Raw genomic sequence first — 21895 nt, 5'->3', positions numbered from 1 at the left:
GTGCCGACCGCAACTAACAAATACATATGTTACCTTATGGGAATGCAGCGCTCACTTAACACAGATTCACTTAGCGCTCTGTTTTTCTGGAACAAATTATCAGCTTTAAGCGGGGGTTACCCGTGTGTGTGTGTATATATATATATATATATATATATATCTTTTGAGGTTATGATGAACATTATGGCGTGATACAGTCTTCCTTACATTTCGAGGGTGCAGCTCTAAAATGGTGTTCGCAGGCCGGCCGCTAGTTAGTACACCGAACAGAACCTATTTGTAACTCTTTAGGAAGCTTCCGGATCACTACTTGTACTGCTTCTATTAGAATAAGCAGCGGCCTGGAGTGAGGGGTGTTGAGGGTTTCAGGGACTGATGGCAGTCATCGTGAAACAGGTGGGTATATGAGATGTGTTATGATAACTAAGAATAAGAATAGGTGCATGTATACCAGTCCTAGAAGTATAGTAAATAAATTAGATGAATTTGTAGTGTTGGCCAAGACGTCAAAGGCGGATATTGTTGGGATATCAGAGATGTTGTGTCACACAGATATTAGGAATGCAGAATTGGAATTTGGGGAGTACAATGTGTACAGAAAGGATAAACAGGATAGGAAGGGAGGAGGGGTTATGCTATTAATTAAGAAAAACATAAAATCAAAAGAAGTGCATCCAGTTGACATAGATGGACAGGGCACTCTTGAGTCAGTTTGGTCTGACATAAGCACTGCGAAAGCAAAATTAAGAGTAGGAGTGTGTTATAGGCCTAATGACTCGAATGAGTACAACAAACAATTGTTGTTTAAGAAATAGAGTGAGTTAGTAAATCAGAATATCTTATAATTGGGGATTTTAACTTCCCAGATATTGACTGGAAATTGTGGGTTGGTCACATGCACACTAGTAAGACTTTTGTGGATTTATTGGATGATTGTTTTCTGCAGCAGTATTTTTGAGAGGCAACCAGAGAGAGTAATACTCTTGATCTAGTTATCAGCAGTGATCATTCGTGTATTAAGAATTTGCAGATAAAGGAACCACTAGGTGGCAGTGATCATAATGTATTGATGTGGGATTTACTTAAAGATATAATTACCATCAGGGGTAAAGGAAAGGGATTTTGCTTCCATAAAGGTGAGTACAGTGGTCTTACATAGTTTATATAATCTGTACAGTGGGACCAACTGGTGATGTTACCAACATCAAATTCTAAGTAGGAAGCATTCAAGGAATTAATCATGGAAGCTACGAAACATTTCATACCTATTAAGAAATATTGTTCAAGGTTTAGGCCTAAATGGTTGTCAAATGAACTAATGAGACTCGTGGCAGAGAAGAAAAATACACGGGATGTATATAAATTATTAGGCGACACAGAAGCCTATGGCAGATATAAGCTAGTCTGTGATCAAGTCACAAAGCAGGTTAGGCAGGCGAAGGCAGATTATTAGAAATCTTTGGCAAATAATGCTAAGAAAAACAGCGAGGACTTCTTTATTTATGCAGAACTCTAAAAGGAGGGCAATGAATCAGATTGGTTCATGGTTCAACTGTTGATGATCCTGCTCAGATAGCAAACAAACTGAATGAGTATTTTGCATCTACATTCACACATGAGGAGTTATTAAGGATTGAAAATGCCAGAAGGTTATCAAATTATAGCGGGGTGCTTAATGATTTTGTAATAACTGAGAGCAAAGTGGAGGAGAAATTGTTGAAGTTAAACCTAAGAAAGGCACCTCTGATGGATGTAATCTATACAGTTATATTAAAGGAAGCGGCAAAGGAACTATGCAAACCCTTAGCCATAATTATTTGAGCATCCTTGGACCCAAGGGAGTCAATGTATGTCCATTTCACAAAGGGGTTTCAAAGAGTGACGCGAGTAATTACAAACCAGTTAGTGTAACTCCTGTTCCGGATTAAATAATGGAGTCACTGGTTAAAGATGCACTGAAGGATCATCTAGACAAGACTGCAGGAATAATTCAGACACAGCATGGGTTTGTTAAGGGAAAGTCTTGTCTGACAAATTTGATTGGATATTATGATGTGGTTACAGAGGGAACTGGATGCAAAAAATAATTTTCATATTATATACTTCGATTTCAGTAAAGCTTTTGACACTGTTGTGCATGGAGCAAATTTGAGCAGAATGGTATTAAGGGTAAGTTGCTACAAAGAATAAAAGGATGGTTGAGTGGGAGAACACAGTGGTAATCAATGGGTGCTGCTCTTCGTGGACTAATGTTATTAGTGGAGTCCCACAGTGTTCAGTGTTGGGTCCACTATTGTTTTGTATATTTATCAATGATATTGATGAAGGTTTATCAGGCTTAGTGTTGAAGTTTGCAGATGATACAAAGGTTGAAAGGGTTGCTACTGACAGTAATGGCAGTGTGCTACTGCAACTGGATCTAGAAAATTTGAGAAGATTGGCTGAGAAGTGACAACTGAAGTTTAACATTGACAAATGCAAAGTACTGCATATGGGTAGAAGTACACCCAGAGGAATGTACCAACTGTGTGGTACTACACTTAGGGTGGTAGAAAATGAAAAAGACTTGGAGTAATTGTGCAGTCACATATGAAGTTTTCTGATCAATTCAGACAGGCTGCAAGAGCAGTTCATGGGATTTTGTCCATGATATACAGGAGTTTTGCTAGCAGGGAAAGGAGTTGATCATCCCTTTGTATAAGACAATGGTCAGGCCATGCCTTGAGTACTGTGTATAGGTCTGGAGGTCTCATTTTAGGAAGGTTGTAGATTTGCTTGAACGTGTACAGAGAAGGGTAACAAGATTGGTGAGGGGAATGAAGGGGATCCTCTTACCAAGTGAGGTTTACATTCTGAAATTTGCATAGGCTGGAGACTAGGCACCTGCGAGGTGTTCTCATTGAGCTGTATAAAGCCTTGAATGGATTGAGCTGTCAAATTCTGATGGGATTCTTCCAGTTGTTTAGGTTACGAAACTAAGGGGGCATAAATTCAAATTGAGGAGAGACAGCTGTGGAATAGATTTGCGGAAATTTTCCTTTAGCCAGCGGGTGGTGGATAATTGCTGGAACAAACTTCCATCTGTTGTTGTGGAAGTTGATAGGTTAAATAAATTTAAGGAGGAACTGGACAAACATTTAGAGGGAATGGTTGTGTGAATTTTTTTTTTTTTTTTTGCCTGAGGCTACATAAGCTCATACACTTGATTTTTGGCATCACATGCCACTATTTCTATCAGGTAGTGCTATGTCTACTCTACCAGTTTATGACTGGAGGGAGTCCGAGTAGTGTGTGCGGGTGGCATTGTCGAGGCCACATTATGTCAAGCATCTGGGTATACTTCATTACTTAATACAGCATTTTCCTCCCACTTTTTCTTACTATTGAATACACCATGAATTGTCAAACTAATAGAGTAAGCTTACCTGTGTAAGATCTAAACCTTCCAACCTTCCTAGTTCATTTTACAAATATACGTGATCTCAGTTCTAATCTCAACGATGTCCATTGCCACTTGCAGTCTGCCAAACCCCATGTACTTTTTCTGACAGAATATCAGTTATCGGTTGATTCAACTACGGCTCATCTCAGGGTGACCAAATTATTCGCTGTTTGATTCCTTTCACCTCAAAGTTGGTACTTGTGCATATTGGCTGTTCCATATTCTCTTCGAAGACTTGGTAATTTGGATTCTCCTCTTTTTGATCTTCTATGGCTTAAAATCTCCCTACCTCATTCTGTCAAATTCATCTGTTGTCTCTACCGTTCTCTCCATTCCACTAATCACTTGGAGCTCTTTGACTTTCTCTTGTCCAACTTTCCTAAAAGTGAGAAAATTTGGCTTGGTGATTTTGATGTTTACAACTCTAACGGGCTTCCCTTTTTTTGTAGTTACACAGACCCAGCTGGTCAAGATGCTGATGCTTTTGCAATTACTAATGACCTTGCACAGATTGTACCTACAAGAATACTGGACAATCCTAACCATACAGCCAGTAAGCTTGATCTTTTTCTCACAAACAACCCTTCTAATTACATGGTCGAAGTGAGTGATCCTTTAGGCACTTCAGATCACAACTTGGTATTTTCTCCGATGGAGGCTTTATCTCATGGCTATTCCCAACTTCGTGTTGTTTGGCATTACATGGTTGCAAAATGGGATGACCTGTGAGTGTTTTTTTCTTCCTTTCCTTGGTCGGATTACTGTTTCAAAACTTCTGATGTCAACATTTGCTCAAATCGTGTGTCAGTGAAATTATTCTTGTAGGAATGGAATCCTTTATTCCTCACTCCACTTTAAAATCTCATCCTTTATCTCTACCTTGGTTTCCCAATAAATGTGATAAGGCTGTTCAAGGGATGAATTTTGCATATCATAATTGGCTTGTTTCCAATTCTTCAGTTTCATTTTCTGCCTACACCAAAGCTCGCAACAATTGTAAAGCAGTTATTAATCAGTCCAAACTAGATTTTGAACAGGCTAATGAATAGAAAACTTGCTTCTTGCCCTGATGGTAGCGAAGCATTCTGGTCTCTTGCTAAAGCTATTGGTCGCAACTTTTGCCCATCTCTGCTCCCACCGCTGTCAAAACCAGATGGTTCTGTTGTCACTTCAGTCTATGATAAAGCTGAACTGCTAGCATCTAATTTTTCTTCTAACTCACGTATTAATGATCTTGGTAAAACATCTCCCACCATTCCCAGCGTGCTCCATTCAATGCCTCTTGTGATCTTCCTTCAAAAGTTTTTTACTTTCTTATTCTAAAGGTGTTTTTTCTTCTGCTTGGAAATTTGCTCATATCCAGCCAGTTTCTAAAAAAGATGACAAATCCCTCCCATCCAATTATCGTCCCATTGCAATTACTTCTACTCTTTCTAAACTAATGGAGAAATCAATTAACCGCAAACTCTTAAACTACATAGAAACCTTCCATCTGATCAATGATCGCCAGTATGGATTCCGTCAGTGTCGATCCACTGGTGATATTCTGGCTTATGTTATCCATTTATGGACGAATTCAATGGAAAAGTTCAGGGAAACACAAGCAGTTGCTCTTGACATCTGAAAGGTTTTCGATCGTGTTTGGCATAAAGGTCTTCTAAACAAGCTTTCATCTTATGGTTTGCCAATTGTTTTTTATAATTGGTTATCCAGTTTTCTCTATGATCGCTAACTGATGGTGATGGTAGATGGCTCTCTGTCTTCTCCACTAATGCTGGTGTCCCCAAGTTTCAGTTCTTTCCCCCATTCCTTTCCTCTTGTATATTAATGATTTTCTTCCATTGACTGGAAATCCTATCCATAGTTTTGGATAGGATTTCGATTGTATAATCAAATGTGCTATGATCGTTTTCAATCTTATCATATTGCATTATACTTTCCATTTTGAGAAATCCTGCCCTGCTCAATCAGCTTCAAATTCTCAAACATCTGCTACCAATTCCTTAAATGCCAATCCCCACTAATTCTTCAGTGGAGCAAAGACAACTTAGTTGATTTCAATCCTTCTAAAACTCAGTCTTGTTTTATATCTCGCAAAAAAGGATTCTTCTGCTCCTGTGCTTATCTTTGATGACACTCCGATTTCTATGCAAAATGATATATCTCTTTTGGGGATTACCCTGACTTCTAATCTCACTTTGCACAAGCACATTACAAATATTGCTTCCTCTGCATCTAAAAAACTTGGTTTTCTCTTTCGCTTTCTGCATTACTTTTTTTCTTAACAACTGTTCACACTGTATAAATCGCAAATCCGCCCTATCACGGAATATTGTTCCTACCACTGGGGCGGTTTCCCCAAAACCTCTCTTAGGCTTCTAGATTCCATTCAGAATTCAGGACAGTTAGGTTAATTAATGACTCCTCTCTTACAGTCTCTGCACTTGCTGTCTTATAGACATACTGTTTTTGCTGCATGCCTTTTCTACAGATACTTCCATGGTCACTGTTCTTCTATAATTCCCGCTCTCTCTCTCTCTCTCTCTCTCTCTCTCTCTCTCTCTCTCTTTGAAAAGAGTCCGACCATGTGCCCCCATCATCCATTTGCTGTCCAACTTCAAATTCACAGAACGAACTCTTCATATTTCTCATTTATTCATTGAACTGCTGTTTTCTGGAACAACTTTCCTTCGAATTTTCAGGAATTTCGAATATGTAATTCCTGAAAATTACAGTCTACAGATGTGCAAGTCGAATGTCAACAAATATCTTCTTTCGTTTTCTCAACCTCCAACACATGCACTGTACTAAGTACTATAGGTTCTAATACCTCTCGTGTTTGGGGTTTTCATAAAAAAAATAAAAATAAAAACATATATAGGTACTTAAAGTGTATTTAAGCATGGACATAAGAGTATACAGCTGGTCATAAGGCGAAAAGAAGCTATAAAGACTAAGATGCTTGTGTTGGTCTACATTGTCTTACCCTAGAAATAAATATATAATTAACAATAATATAATATGTAGCTAATTATTGATATATGGATACATTGAATCGAACTTTTTCAAGGGCTAACCCCATTCAATATATTCCACCAATAATTAGCAAGGCTATCTGTTTCTGATTGCTATCTGCCTGTTTAACTAGGTCAAATTAATAAACATTAAGGCAATTTATGCTAAACTTTAAATTCAGCAGCAAGCAGGCAGGATAACCGTTAGCTCGACAGATAGCATTGAAATGAATATATAGAATATAATACAGAAAATAGAGGGCCAACCATAATTTTTGTTTCAGTTGGGTGATATTTTATTTAATTTATACTTGTGCAAAAGAAAGCTGGTGCTGACATAAGGAGAAAGGAAGTAAGAATAAGTATAGTATTAGTACCTCGAATTGCTCTTATAGAGCTTGAGGTATAAAAATTTATGGTTAGATAGCAAAAAGTGAAAAGTAAAGAAAATAGCTTTATATAATGCTACTTCGGATATGCTGCGAGTGTAACTTCCCGACCCTTTAGTAAGGGATCCTGGTATGACTGCAAAGGATTAAATGACAAAAACAGGTTTAGACTAATGGTGAAATATAGAATAAAAATAAGGAAATAAAGGGATGACTAATTCCAAATACCAGAATGTTGAATATTTAAATAAAAATTGAAATTTCTAATAATTTTATAATTGATATAATTCGTCCTAACTGCTATAGTATTAAATTGCAGACAATCTTTACAGAACTGTTAAATTAACCAGTTACTACCAAATAGCAGACAATCTTTATAGAACAGTTAATTAAGAATAACCAATTTCAAAAATAAATAAATAGGAAAATACAGCTTACCACTTTAAACTGTACTAAGTGAAAGAATGTTTTGAGCATATGTTACGTATTCTTAAACAAATAGCAACAACAGCGCCCTCTCAGTTAACTAAAGGACAAACCAAAAAAAAAAAATGCCCTCTGAATTTCGAAAAACTTTAGGACTAACTAATAAACCGAAATTGTAGTTTAATTGTACACTATAGAATTTGAACTTTATTCAGAGAATGTCCTATGAAAATGAATAGTTGGTTCTCAGTTTTTTAGAATGAAAGGTAACAAGAAGAAGAAGAATTAGAATGAAATACCTTTAAAGTATTTTAAAAAGTTGAAATGAAAAATAAATATATAAATAACAAATCTTTATTGTGAAGTAAAGTTACAGCACAATATCCCATCACAGCGACGAGTGCCAGGGGTTCACATATAGCAGTTAGAGAAAAACAGAATAAATACAGCCTACAAATACAAAAGGCTACAAAATTCAAAAGAAATACAAATACAGCATAAAAACACAGAGCTGAAAACAAATACAACTTGGCAATATATCAGGGTTCGAGGGCTTTGATAAAGTTGTGTCTGTCCTTCTTGTTACTTATTATCCTGTTGATGTCGGCATTCACACGGTTGAGGGCAGTGGGCATCTGCCTGGGGAGAAATCTCTCGGTGAGCACAAGCCTGTTGTGGTGAGCCACAAGTGCTGGTACCGACCTGAGGCTTGGCTGTGGGATCCTTGAAGAGCAAGCATTCCAAATATTTGGTGATGATATCTGGCCTGTGATGAGTTTGGCTGTGAAGACCAACCTCTTTTCCACGATCAGGAACTTCATCCTCAGGATGTCGAGTGCTTGTGCCATCATGGCGGTAGCAGGAGGTAGACGAAGCTTGTTATTGGCCCATTTCAGTAACCAGTATTCAGCAGTGTACACCCGCTTGAGGTTTGTAGGTGCAGCAGACGCCCATATTTCTGCACCATAGAGAATGGCGGTCTGGATCATGGAGGTGATGAACTTTTTAACAGTCGGACGTGTAGCAGCTGCTGCTACATGTCCACCTTAGTCGAGAAAATTCGGTACTGGTTTTGTCGATCTGGTTGATGAAGGACATCTTTTGATCAAACAGAACACCAAGGTCTATGTGCGAGGGTACATTTTGGTATTCGTACCCCTGCAAGTGACACATTGAGTACTGTTGACATGGATTTAAGGGAGAATATAACCTGAGCAGACTTCTGTGGGTTGATTTTTAGATTAAAGTTTGCCAGGTACAATTCAAGATCCTTAAGTTGGGAATTGATCCTGTTGCTGAGCTGAACTGGGTTAATTTGAGTCAGCAGTTTGAGGTCATCGGCATAGCATAGGAGACCATTCATTGAGGCAATAATGGGCATGATGATAGCCGTGAACAGCTCCACCCTCCCCACCCCCTGCAGTACTCCAGAAGTAATGTTGAAGGATAGGGTATGTTGTTGCCAATGGAGAATAAGTATTCTGTGACAGAGAAGATTTTCCAAAAAGCATAGCAGATCATCTCGAATATATAATTTCTCCTTAAGTAGGAGGAGCAAGGCCAGGATTGACACTGCATCAAAGTCTTCGCTTATGTCGAGATATGTGGTTGCCAGCTCAGCTCTTTGTTCGTATGCTGAGAGGATGCGTTCTGTGGTGGCTGCCAAGTTAGTGATTGACAATTTTCCTGCGATGGCATAGTGGATTTCAGGTGGTTTCATCTGGAGGATTTGGTGAGTAATTGTGGGTAGCAAAGACTTTTCGAGAGTTTTTAACAGACAAGAGGCAACTGATATGGGTCTGAACTGGCTGACGTTTGTGGCAAATTGGTTTTTAGGGATGGGGTACACTCTGTACTTATTCCATTGGGGTGGGAAATAATGCTCAGTGAGCCATCTGTTGTAGATCGAGAGAGGAAGATCTATTATGAATGTACTCAAGCATTTGATCATAAATTGCTGAATTCCATCCACCCCAACAGTGGCATACCCTTTAAAAAAGATAAAATTTATTACTGCCTTAGGAACAAATATAGGTACAATTTTTTTCAATGAGCGTAAGCTATATGTAACATGCTCTAAAGGTAGTGCCTGCTATATACATATGTACAAGTCCTCAAAATTACCAATGTGATTTTAGAATAGCTACTATAGCATTATAGCAAACTTTGTGAAAAAGAAGCAGAGGATTATTGTGAATGCTGAGAAATGTAATAGCAAACTATGTGAACAAGAAGAGGATTATATTAAAGGTTAAGAGCTAGCAGAATTGAAATACTTATTTAGAAAATACTTTACCAATGATGTAATTTGGGTTTATATTATTGTGCCATTTATTAATAGCAATAAAAATGGCTTTGTGAATTTTATGTTTAGCGATAAAATTAGCTGGAAATCCATTATTAATAAGCTTAGACCTCAATTCTATATGCGATTCTATGATATTATTGCCATTATTACATATTTTTATCAGTCTAATGCTTTGTGACACAATAATATGCAAGAATATTTGCTGATGCTATCGAGGCAGTGTTAGGTGGGTCGGAAAACTGCTAGCTTGGGGGGAGACAAAGACCAATAGATTGACAGTAGCCACTGGCAGAGGTGAAAGAGATTCTTGCACTGCTTCTATTATAATGAGCAGAAGCCTGAAAAACGAGATGCATGGTATTTCAGAGACTGCTGGGAGCCATTGCGGTACAAGTAAACACATGGGTTGTGTTAGGGTAGCTAAGAATAGAAACAGGTGCAGGTATACTTGCATGTACACCAATGCTAGGAGTTTAGTAAATAAATTTGATGAATTTGAGGTATTGCTCAAAACATCAAAGGCAGATATTGTTGGGATATCAGAGACGTGGTGTCACACAGATATAAGGGATGCAGAACTGCAATTTGGGGAGTACAACGTCTACAGAAAGGATAGACAGGATAGGAAGGGGGGAGGAGTTATGCTATTAATTAAGAAACACATAAAAACCAAGGAAGTGAAGCCAGTCGACATCGCTGGACAGTGCAGTGTTGAGTCAGTTTGGTGTGACATAAGCATTGGGAGATCAAAATTGAGAGTAGGAGTGTGCTATAGGCCTAATGACTCTGATGAGTATAATAAGGAACTGTACAGGGAATTAGAGTGGGCCAGTAAATCGGAGAGTCTTATAATGGGAGATTTTAATTTCCCAGATATTGACTGGAATTTGGGGGCTGGTCACTCACACACTAGCAGGGCTTTTGTGGATTTATTGGATGATTGTTTTCTACATCAGCATGTTCGGGAGGCAACTAGAGGGAGTAATACTCTTGATTTGATTATCAGCAGTGATTCTTCATGCATTAAGAATCTGCAGATAAATGAACCACTAGTTGGCAGTGATCACAGTGTGCTGAAGTGGGATTTACTCAAAGAGGTAACTACCATTAGGGGTAAAGGGAAGGGTTATTGCTTCCATAAAGGCGACTACGATGGACAGAGACAGTATTTAAATTCTATACAGTGGGACCAACTGACGATGTTACCAACAGCAAATTCAAAATGGGAAGCATTCAAAGAACTTATCTTGGAAGCTACTAGGCTTTACATACCAACTAAGAAATATTGTTCAAGGTTTAGGCCAAAATGGATGTCAGATGAACTAACGAGGCATATGGCAGAGAAGAAAAATGCATGGGATACTTACAAATTAACACGTGACACAGAAGCCTATGATAGATACCAGTTGATATGCAACCAAGTTACAAAGGAGGTTAGGCAGACGAAGGCAGATTACGAGAAATCCTTGGCAAGGGATGCAAAGAAAAACAGCAAAGAGTTCTTTACTTATGTAAACTCTAGAAGAAAGGGGATGAATCAGATTGGTCCACTTGATATTGATCAGTCAACTGTTGATGATCCTGCTCAGGTAGCTAACAAACTAAGTGAATATTTTGCATCGACATTCACATATGAGGAGTTATTCAGCAAGGGGAATGCCAGAGGTGTATTCAACTCTAGCAGTAAGCTACAGAATCTTGAAATAACTGGGAGTAAAGTGGAGGAGAAACTGTTGAAGATAAACACAAGAAAGGCACCCGGGGTGGATGGGATCTATCCAGTTATATTAAAGGAGGCAGCAAAGGAAGTAAGCAAACCCTTAGCCATAATTATGAGAGCTTCCTTGGACTCAGGGGAGGAACCCATAGACTGGAAATGTGCAAATGTGACCCCAATTCACAAAGGAGGATCAAAGGCTGACGTAAGTAATTATAGACCTGTGAGCTTAACTTCTGTTCCAGGAAAATTAATGGAGGCACTGGTTAAAAAAAGCACTGCAGGATCATTTAGACAAGACTTCAGTTATAGCTCAGACACAGCATGGTTTTGTTAAGGGGAAGTCTTGCCTGATCAACTTGATTGGATACTATGATGCAGTCACAAAAGAACTGGATGCAGGGAATAACTTTGATATTATATACTTGGATCTTAGAAAGGCTTTTGATACTGTTGCACATGGAAGACTGCTACACAAATTGGAGTAGTGTGACATTGGAGGCAAATTGCTGCTATGGATAAAGGGGTGGTTGAGGGGGAGAAGACAGAGTGGTAATCAATGGACACTGCTCATCGTGGACTAATGTTATTAGTGGAGTCCCTCAGGGCTCAGTGTTGGGTCCATTATTGTTTTCTGTATTTATAAATGATATTGATGATGGTATATCAAGCTTAATGTCCAAGTTTGCAGACGATACAAAGGTTGGCAGGGTTGTCAAGGACACTACTGACACTATGCTGCTGCAACAGGATCTGGAAAGGTTGAGCAGATGGGCTGAGAGGTGGCAAATGAAGTTTAACATTGACAAATGTAAAGTACTACACATGGGAAACAGCAACCCCAGAGCAACGTATCAACTCAGTGGTAGAGAATGAAAGGGACTTGGGGGTGGTTGTGCAGGCAGATATGAAGTTCTCTGATCAGTGCAGACGGGCTGCAAGAGTAGCTCATGGAGTATTGTCAATGATATACAGGAATTTTTCCAGCAGGGATAAGGAGGTGATTATTCCATTGTATAAGGCAATGGTCAGGCCACACCTAGAGTACTGTATACAGGTCTGGAGGCCTCATTTCAAGAAGGATGTAGAGCTGCTGGAACGAGTACAGAGAAGGGCAACAAGATTAGTGAATGGAACAAAGGGTTGCTCTTACGAAGAAAGGCTTACGTTTTGCAAATTACAGTGTCTGGAGACTAGGCACCAGCGAGGTGATCTGATAGAGGTGTATAAAGCCTTGAATGGTTTAAGCATGCTCAATGCTGATGGGATACTTCCTCTAGCTCAGAAAAATCACCTGAGAGGGCATAAATTCAAATTGAGGAAAGACAGATGTACGATAGACATGCGGAAATTTGCCTTTAGCCAGTGGGTGGTTGGTTGGTGGAACAGACTTCCATCCCTTGTGGTGGAGGTTGATAGCCTAAATAAGTTTAAGGCTCAGCTGGACAGGTATTTTTAACGAACTGAGGGGTGAAGTGGAAGTGGGTTTTTTTTTTTTTTTTTGGCTGATGCTGCATAAGCTTGCTTTCTTGCATCAAATGCCTCTACTAATGCTAATGCTAATATTCCTGTGTATTCTCTTTGAAATAATAGAATGCCAGTGTGTTTGGCTTATTGATTTAAATCTGAATTTTTTGTGCTTGTCATATACTTTAGTGTATAATGTTTTATCTTCTATCTAAATTTCTGTATCTAGATAGGTAGCTGTATTATACTTATTTGTATATTCTATCTGTAATTTGGGTGAGTACTACATCTTTAAGAAAATTGGGTTCATTTATTATTATTAGATCATCTATGTATCAGTAAAGTATTAGGTTTTTATTTAAGTTTCATTCAAAATGATGCAAATAGATGTCAGCAGCTAGGCATAAGCTAAGGCCCCCATTGCTATACCTGTATGTTGTTTATACAGGGTGTCTCAAAAATATTGGTATAAGCATTTAGGGGAGGTAAGTAACATCTAAAGGAATGTGAATCGCATAGGAACCCATAACCGGAAACGTCACGGGAAAGTAGTAGCAGAGGAACAAGAAGCAGAAATGACACAAGACAGTAATTAGTGGCAAACATTTATTTGACATAATATTAACAATGGAGTACCTGATGGATGCATTTCATGATGTTACAACAGATGCTTGAAGGTTCCACCATGAGATGCGATGCATGCGTGACACCGACGCAGCATGGATTGGTGGACACGGTCGAACACATCTGGAGTTTCTTTGACAGTAGCAGCAGCAGTGCAGACAAGTCTCTCCATGAGATCCATTTCCGTCTCCACAGGCGATTCATACACGATAGATTTGAGGGCTCCCCCACAGAAAGAAATCAGGTGAGCATGGGGGCCAGGCAACAGGTCCACCACAGCCAATCCATCGACACCCAAAACACCTATTCAAATGGTCATGAACACACCTTCATAATGGGCAGGCACCCTGTCATGTTGAAACCAAATGTTGCATCTCACATTTGCTGGAACATCGTCAAGTAACCCTGGTAGAACTTGTTCAAGAAAGATCCGATATTTAGTGGAGTTCATGTGGGATGGTAACAGATATGGGCCGACTAAGCAGTCACCGACCATACCTGCCCACACATTTATTGCAAAGCGATGTTATGTCACATGGGGACGCACACCGTGTGGGCCCTCTGCTAATGCATACACTAGGTACATGTTTGCCAGCTCACAGTTCGTATATCAATGCATGCTCATCGTGCGGAGACTACTGTTTGAATGAGTAAACTAGAAATTTTCCCTCTCACGAACTGATGAACCATGCCATGTACCGACTTACGGCGACATTTCTGGTTATGGGTTCCTATGCGATTCACATTCCTTTAGATGTTACCTACCTCCCCTAAATGTTTGTGCCAATATTTTTGAGACACCCTGTATATACTGTTTCCATTAAATATATAGCTATTGAATAAACATAAGTTAATTAAGCCATCTCAGTAGTTCTGTTGCCATGGTAATGTTTTTATACTCCTTATAATAATTACTAAATACAGGTTTTTAAAGTTGAAAGTATTTGTATGTTCTGTTGTATTGGAGTTGTTATTTAAACATTCTAATATTGGGCTAGTATTACGAATTATTCTAGAAGTAACTATATTGCTTAATATGATTTTTAGTAGAGATTCCAGTCCAGTTTTTTTTTGAACTGGCCGCTTCGCATAACTGTTCCTACATGATGTGATAAACCTGAATCCTGTAGGGGATTTGTGGAACTCAGGTATACAATGTACATAAGGAAATTTGGTATTTGGATTTATTAATTTTAACCTTTTGTGCATGATCAGTTGTTTCTTAATGATGAAATTATAGTTAGATGTAGATAATTTAGGCAGATGGGCTAAGAAGTGGCAACTGAAGTCTAACTTTGACAAATGCAAAGTTCTGCATATGGGTAGAAGTAACCCCAGAGAAACGTACCAACTGTGTGGTACTACACTTAAGGTGGTAGAAAATGAAAAAGACCTGGGAATAATTGTGCAGTCAGATATGAAGTTTTCTGAGCAATGCAGACAGGCTGCCAGGGCAGTTCATGGGGTTTTGTCAATAATATATACTAATTTTGCTAGCAGGGAGAAGGAGGTGATTGTCCCTCTGTATAAGGCAATGGTCAGGCCATGCCTTGAGTACTGCGTACAGGTCTAGAGGCCTCATTTTAGGAAGGATGTAAATTTGCTTGAGCGTGTACAGAGAAGGGCAACAAGATTGGTGAGGGGAATGAAGGGATCCTCTTACCAAGAGAGGCTTAAGTTCTGCAAATTGCAATGGCTGGAGACTAGGCACCTTCGCAGTGATCTGATTGAGGCATATAAGGCCTTGAATGGGTTGAGCACGCTGAATTCTGATGGGATCCTTCCACTTGTTCAGATTACGAACCTAAGGGGGCATAACTTCAAATTAAGAAAAGACAGATGTAGAATAGATGTGTGGAAATTTGCCTTTAGCCAGTGGGTGGTTAATTGCTGGAACAAACTTCCGTCTGTCGTTGTGGAAGTTGATAGGGTAAATAAATATAAGGAGGAACTGGACAGGCATTTGGAGGGAATGGTGTGAATTTTTTTTTTTTTTTTTTGGGCTGATGTTGCATAAGCTCATACACTTGCTTTCTTGCATCACATGCCACTACTACTATGTTACCATTTTGTAAGTTGTGCTATTTTTGAGCTCACATAATAATGTGGAAGTATAGAATTTTTTAGATATAATGCTATAGTTGTTGGCTGCTTTGTCTATTGTTCTTATTATGAACTTAGTTTGTATCTTCTTTAATTGCTGTTTAATTATGGACATATCAAATATCTTTGTAGATTGTGTTTTATTTAGCATAAAACCTATTATGTTTTTCTATAGCTTTGTAGGTGAGAGCATTCCACATGTGGAAAGCTTGCAAAGGTGTATTATGTTTGTATGCCAGTTTTAAGTAAACTTGTACTAGGTCAATGTGTATTTGTTTATTAATTATATTTAATCTATTTTTTGTACTAGGCCTAAATTTGAATCCATAAGATAACAGGTTTTGCAATTCTGTGTGAGAAGTGATATCAAATCCCTGGTAATGATGTGTTTATGGTATTTATCCACATATATATTATTTATTGTTGAAATTGGTTATTCTTATTTAACTGTTCTGTAAAGATTGTCTGCAATTTATTACTATATCAGTTAGGATGAATTGTATTAATTATAAAATTATTAGAAATTTCAATTTTTATTTAAATATTCAACATTCTGGTATTTGGAATCAGTTATCCCTTTATTTCCTTATTGTTATTCTATATTTCATCATTATTGTAAACCTGTTTTTGTCCTTTAACCCCCTTGTAGTCATACCAGGATCCCTTACTAAAGGGTGTGGCAGTTAAACTCTCAGTATATCCCAAGTAGCATTATATAAAGCTATTTTCTTTACTTTTCACTTTTTGCTATCTAATCCTAAATTTTTATACCGCATGATCTATTAGAGCAATTCGAGGGAAATTGAGGTGCTATTACTATACTTATTCTTACTTCCTTTCTGCTTATGTCAGCACTAGCTTTCTTTTGCACAAGTATAAATTAAATAAAATATCACCACAACTGAAATGAAAATTATGGTTAGGATGAATTTTCTGTATTATATTCTGTATATTTGTTTCCAAGCTATCTGTTGGGCTAGCTGTTGTCTTGCCTGTTCTGTTAAATTTAAAGTTTAACATAAATTGCCTATATGTTTATTAATTGGACCTACTTAAACAGGCAGATAGCAATCAGAAACAGATAGCCTTGCTAATTAATGGTGGGATATTGAATGGGGTTAGCCCTTGAAAAAGTTCCTTTCAATGTATCCGTATATCAACAATTAGCTACATAACCATTATTGTATTTATTATATATTTATATTATATTATTGCTAATTATATGTTTATTTCTAGGGTATGGCAATGTAGACCAACACAGGCTGACTTAGTCTTTTTAGGTTCTTTTGGCCTTACGGCCCAGCTGTATACTTTTATGCCTATGTTTAAATACACTTTGAGTAACTATGTAGTACCTATTATACTTTTACTATAGTAATTATATATATAGACCCTAGCCACTGAAATCTTAGGAAACTAGATGGCAGGGCCTGCCAGAGCACTAATAAAAATTTACTGGGTGCCTGACATGCCTGCCTCCGGTGCAAAGTGGGTCCCATTGGGGGCCCAATGACTAAATGCTCAGAGATACAACATGGAGATGGGAGAAACCCCTGGTGCTGTCAGACAACTAATATACTTTACTTTACACACTGGTAACAGTAGTAGTTACTTATATATGTAATGTGCTGTAGTTACAAGATTATTAGCTTCTGATGGTTCAAGTAATTAATTGAACTGTTTACTTATAAATCTGATTGCCTTCAAAAGCAATAGACACAAAGGAGACATCTCAATATACTTTCATAAGTGCTTTCATAAATTGTTCACTCTCAACAACTCTTAGTGTAAATAAAGTGGATGCATTTTATTGTATTTAGGCTGGTTTTAAAAGGGAATTTATGAGCAGTTACAGTATTGTGATAAATCTGCCTGTGGTTCTGGGGTAACAATACACTGGCATGCACATTGCAAGATTGAACCCCATATGCAATAAAAAGTGTATAGCCTCTTATATCTGTTACACTTGTATATTGGCTGCATTTAATCTGTTACAGTGAAGTTATCTTTGAATTTTTCTAAATGTTATGTGGATCAGTACATAGACGTTGCTCTTCTGTTTTCCAGGACTTCAAGGATATTTTGGCTCGGGTGATATAAAAACAGCTGATTCTCAGTGAGTCAATTTCTTTTTTTATTATGAAATTAACAAAAATATGTTGAAGTATCTCTTACTATTGCAAGAATCTTTGTATTTTATTTTTTAAATTTACAGGTATTTGATACTATGTGTACACATACACACATGTATATACAGACAGTATGGAACTTATCAAAATGAATATTCTCTCTGCACCATAGACTATCCTATACTTAATAGTCTATTAGAGAAAGAAGCAAAGAAACAATGTTTGTGGGTTTCATGTCTTTTGGAATGCACTATATAAACAGCCATCACACACTACACTGACCAATCAGAGAGTAAACTGAATATCTAGTTTTAAAAATGAATACAATAGGTTGGCAGCTTCCAATCTTCTCTAAATTTAAAAAATATATGCTGGAAAAAGTATAATTTTCTTGTTCTACCATAACAAAGTACATATCATCAGTGGCATATTTACAATAGGTTGCAACTGCTGTAGTTGATGGTAACGTACTTATGCAAGTGATAGTGCATTTTGAAATGTAGAGGGTAATTTTATCACACCTTTCCTGTGGAATTTGCACCTGATTTGATGAAGAAAATCAGAACATTGCTGAGTCAATATAGGTATATACAGGCAAGAAAAACACCAGGGGATGTATACTTCAGAAAAAGAGAAAAGAAAAAAAGTGCAAAACAGGAGACACAGCATAGGTTTTTTCAAGGGAAATCTTGTCTGACCAATTTAATTGGATACTGAAATGTGATCAGAAAGTATGTGGTATCAAAAATAATTTTGATACCACATACTTGGATTTCAGAAAGCTTCTGATACTGTTGCACATAAAAGACTTCTGTACAAATTGGAACAGGGTGGCATTAAGAGCAGGTAGCTGCTATGGATAAAAGTATGGTTGAGTGGAAGAAGACAGAGGATAGTAAGTAATGGACACTGCTCTTCATGGACTAACATTATTAGTGGAGTTCCCCAGGGGTGTTGCCCATTGTTGTTTTTTTTTATTTATCAATGATAGTGATGAAGGCATATCAGGCATAATTTCCAAGTTTGCAGTTGATGCAAAGGTTGGCAGGGCAGTTAACGACAAGAATGATGGCATGCTTCTAGAAAAGTTAGATAGATGGGCTGAGAAATGACAATTGAAGTTTAACGTTGACAAATGCAAATACTGCATATGGTTAGTAGTAACCCCAGAGTATTGTACCAACTGTGGTACTACACTCAGGGTAGTGGAAAATGAAAAAGACCTGGGGTAATTGTGCAGCCGGATGTGAAGTTATCCAAGTAATGGAAACATGATGCCAGGACAGCTCTCGGGATTTTGTCTTTGATATACATGAATTTTGCTAGCAGGGATGAGGAGTCAATTATACCATTGTATAAGTCAGTAGTGAGGCCATATCTTGAGTACTGCATACAGGTTTGGAGGCCTCATTTTAGGAAGGATGTAGACCTATTGGAACGAGTGCAGAAAGGGGCAATGAGATTGGTGAAGGAAACAGATGGGTACCTTTCCAAGAAATGCTTCAGTTCTGCAAATTGCAGAATCTCAAGACTTAGGCTCCTGCAGGGAGATCTGATTGAGGTGTTTAAGGCTTTGAATGGATTGAACAAGCTCGGCGCTGATGGGATTCTTCCTCTTGTTCAGACCACACACACATGAGGGGGCCACAAATTAAAATTGAGGAAGGATGGTTGCAGAATATGTGGAAGTTTGCCTTTAGTGGATTGTTGTGAAAGTTGATAGCTTAAATAAATTCAAAGAGGAACTAGACAAACTGTTAGCGGTAACGAATAGGGGAAATGGGAAGTGTTTCTCTCTTTTTTTTTTTTTTTTTTTTTTTTTTTTTGGCTGATGCTGTATAAGCTTGCTTTCTTGTCTCATTTGCCACTGCTAATACTAATACTATGGAACACACAGACCTTATCTTAAACCTATGTTGCATAGGTTTAAGAACAAAGGAAGGAATCTTGTCTAGATTAGATAACTTTTCCATATCAAGATCTCTCCACATAGATGGCTTTGAGGGCTGTCTTTGACTAATGTTGGAGAGTCTGGAAGATCATCTGCCTTAGCTAGAGGAAAATAAGAATGCCAGTGGGTTAGCTTTATGTTTAGATAACTAAGATATGTGTGGAAGAAATTAATGATGGCATAATTCTTATTTGTATGTGAATAAAAAACCAGCATCATAAGGATGATTCCCCTTCCAATCCTATCATCATTGGAAAACAGATTTCCACAGAAACTATTTTGGACTACAGAGGTGAGTAAAACAATATGTGATTACTCACTTCCATAGTTCTCAGAACCATCAAAAACCCCAATGATCTTAGTAAAGGTGTATGATATTATTCAACATTGGTAATATGCCCATCACAAGATTTGTGGCTCAATTAGCCCAAGTGTTATCAACTTTCACAGCTTAACAGTATTAAACCTGTACTTAAACGGTGATAGTTCAAGGAGATGCACTGATGTAATATTTAAATAACATTCATAACTTATGCAAACCATCATAAATGTTAATGGGTGTGAGATTGCTTAATTTTTGTTCAGGGGAAAATACATGAAAATGTTTAATATATTTCCCTTGGTAAATCTATTAGTGTTGCATGTTTGCCATAGTATAACTTATGAGCCCTGTGTAAATATTTGTGCAGTTCACAATTGCTTCTGACTTCAATAGGACTGCTTTACAGGAATCATGGTTTAATTTAAGAATGTGTTTAATCTTTTTAATCTTTTTGGTAGTTTACTTGATGCATCCATTCTGTTAATTTTAAATTATTGTATGTTTTTACGATTTTTAATATTTTTACTTAGGCTTTATTGGGAGAAAACTAGCAGACTTTATATCCTTATTCCTTCACTTTACCTTCTCTTATTAATCATAATATAATTTCTCAATATTACCTGCCATCTTCCACTAGCATTACACATCTCTATTCCCACCAGATTAGCCTCAGAGTTTATATATTATGCCAGTAGTCATCTGTCTACCCATCTCTTGACATCAACCAAGTTAATTAGAATCCCCTTACAATTTACTCTCCTACATTCTGTTCTTTACCTCCACAGTATTAGCCTTAGGTTTTACTTCTTGTGGAACAGATAGAATTAGTACATATACTTGGTTCAATGTTAAATTTGATCCCTCCATAGACTATTAAAACTCCTCTTACAAACTCAGTCTGTAATGAAATTGGGACCTGTTATTGTTACCTGCTGATAGAAACTGTTACTTGGTTAAGTGAGCATATTGTTATGCGAATATAGTGAGTATGTATTATGTGTTATGTTTTTACCATTATGTATAGTTCTCTTATGTATTTGTTGAGCTAGTTATCCTTTGGCTTCCAGTTTAGTTATCCAGTTAAATAATTTTAGCAGGTTTCTAGTTCCTTTATTAATTTCTGTGTTTTATTTCATTTTAAACAGTACATGAACTGAAAGTATTGCAAATCCATGGACATAACTGAGGAATTATTTAACCACAGGAGGCATTATCTTGTATTTTTCTTAATTTAGTTATTTTATCACTTTTTCTTTCTTTTAGCTTTTCTTGATAATGAATATTCATTGGATCTTGAAAGTAACAAGAATGAAATACTACAAGATGTAGTATTTTTGGTATTCTTTGATAGGAAATAAGTTTTAACTATTTAGTCTGATTTCTGCTTTGGAGAATCAGTAAAACATTTAAAATTGCATAAATAATGTGGAGTCAAGTGTTTAATTTTTAATAAATGTTGATTATTCATCCCATGCAATACCTTTCACATAGTATAATCTTTAACTTTATCTTAATCATTTTGAAAGAAGTCATTGCTTATGTCTCCATGACTTTCACATTATGCTTTCTTTTGTTATTTCAGAAAAGTAAGAACACTTTATGCATGTACTGGAGAAAATGATTCAGAGCTATCTTTTGAACCGAACCAAATAATATATAATGGTAAGGTTTTACAAAGAATGTATTTATAATTGCACATTACACCAGTGTAATTTGATACTATCAGTTTAATGATCTAATGTCTTAGCTTAGTATATTAATATACTAATGTTTCACCTGGACCTCTTCATCACCCTGTCTTCCTTCCTCTTTGTTTTTCTTAACATTTGCATTATGCTTTAATAAAAATTATGAAATAATAAATTTCTTATAATCATTTGTAATCAGTATACCACCATCTTATTTAACAATGAGCTGCACAATTTTTTTTGTGGCAGATATGGATTCAAACTTGCAGTCTGTGTACAACCAGTTACATTAGCATTAGTAGAGGCATATGATGC

At 37.2% G+C, this 21895-nt stretch overlaps 1 protein-coding gene across 3 annotated transcripts in view; it reads left to right on the top strand.

The window, feature by feature from the left end:
- Graf (GTPase regulator associated with FAK) overlaps positions 1-21895 on the top strand; it is a 537792-nt gene that overhangs the window by 487599 nt on the left and 28298 nt on the right. For all 3 annotated transcript variants that reach the window (XM_090379073.1, XM_090379075.1, XM_090379076.1), the window contains 2 exons: positions 17558-17606; positions 21475-21554. In XM_090379073.1, the coding sequence (XP_090235199.1) occupies positions 17558-17606; positions 21475-21554 (129 nt within the window). The remainder of the gene's footprint in view (positions 1-17557; positions 17607-21474; positions 21555-21895) is intronic.

This window comes from Mastigoproctus giganteus, chromosome 8 (genome assembly GCF_048544385.1).
Source record: "Mastigoproctus giganteus isolate SK-2022 chromosome 8, ASM4854438v1, whole genome shotgun sequence".
NCBI classification, from domain to species: Eukaryota; Metazoa; Arthropoda; class Arachnida; order Uropygi; family Thelyphonidae; genus Mastigoproctus; species Mastigoproctus giganteus.
The sequence above is the reverse complement of the archived record's forward strand: the minus strand, read 5'-3'. Positions and strand labels throughout refer to the sequence as shown.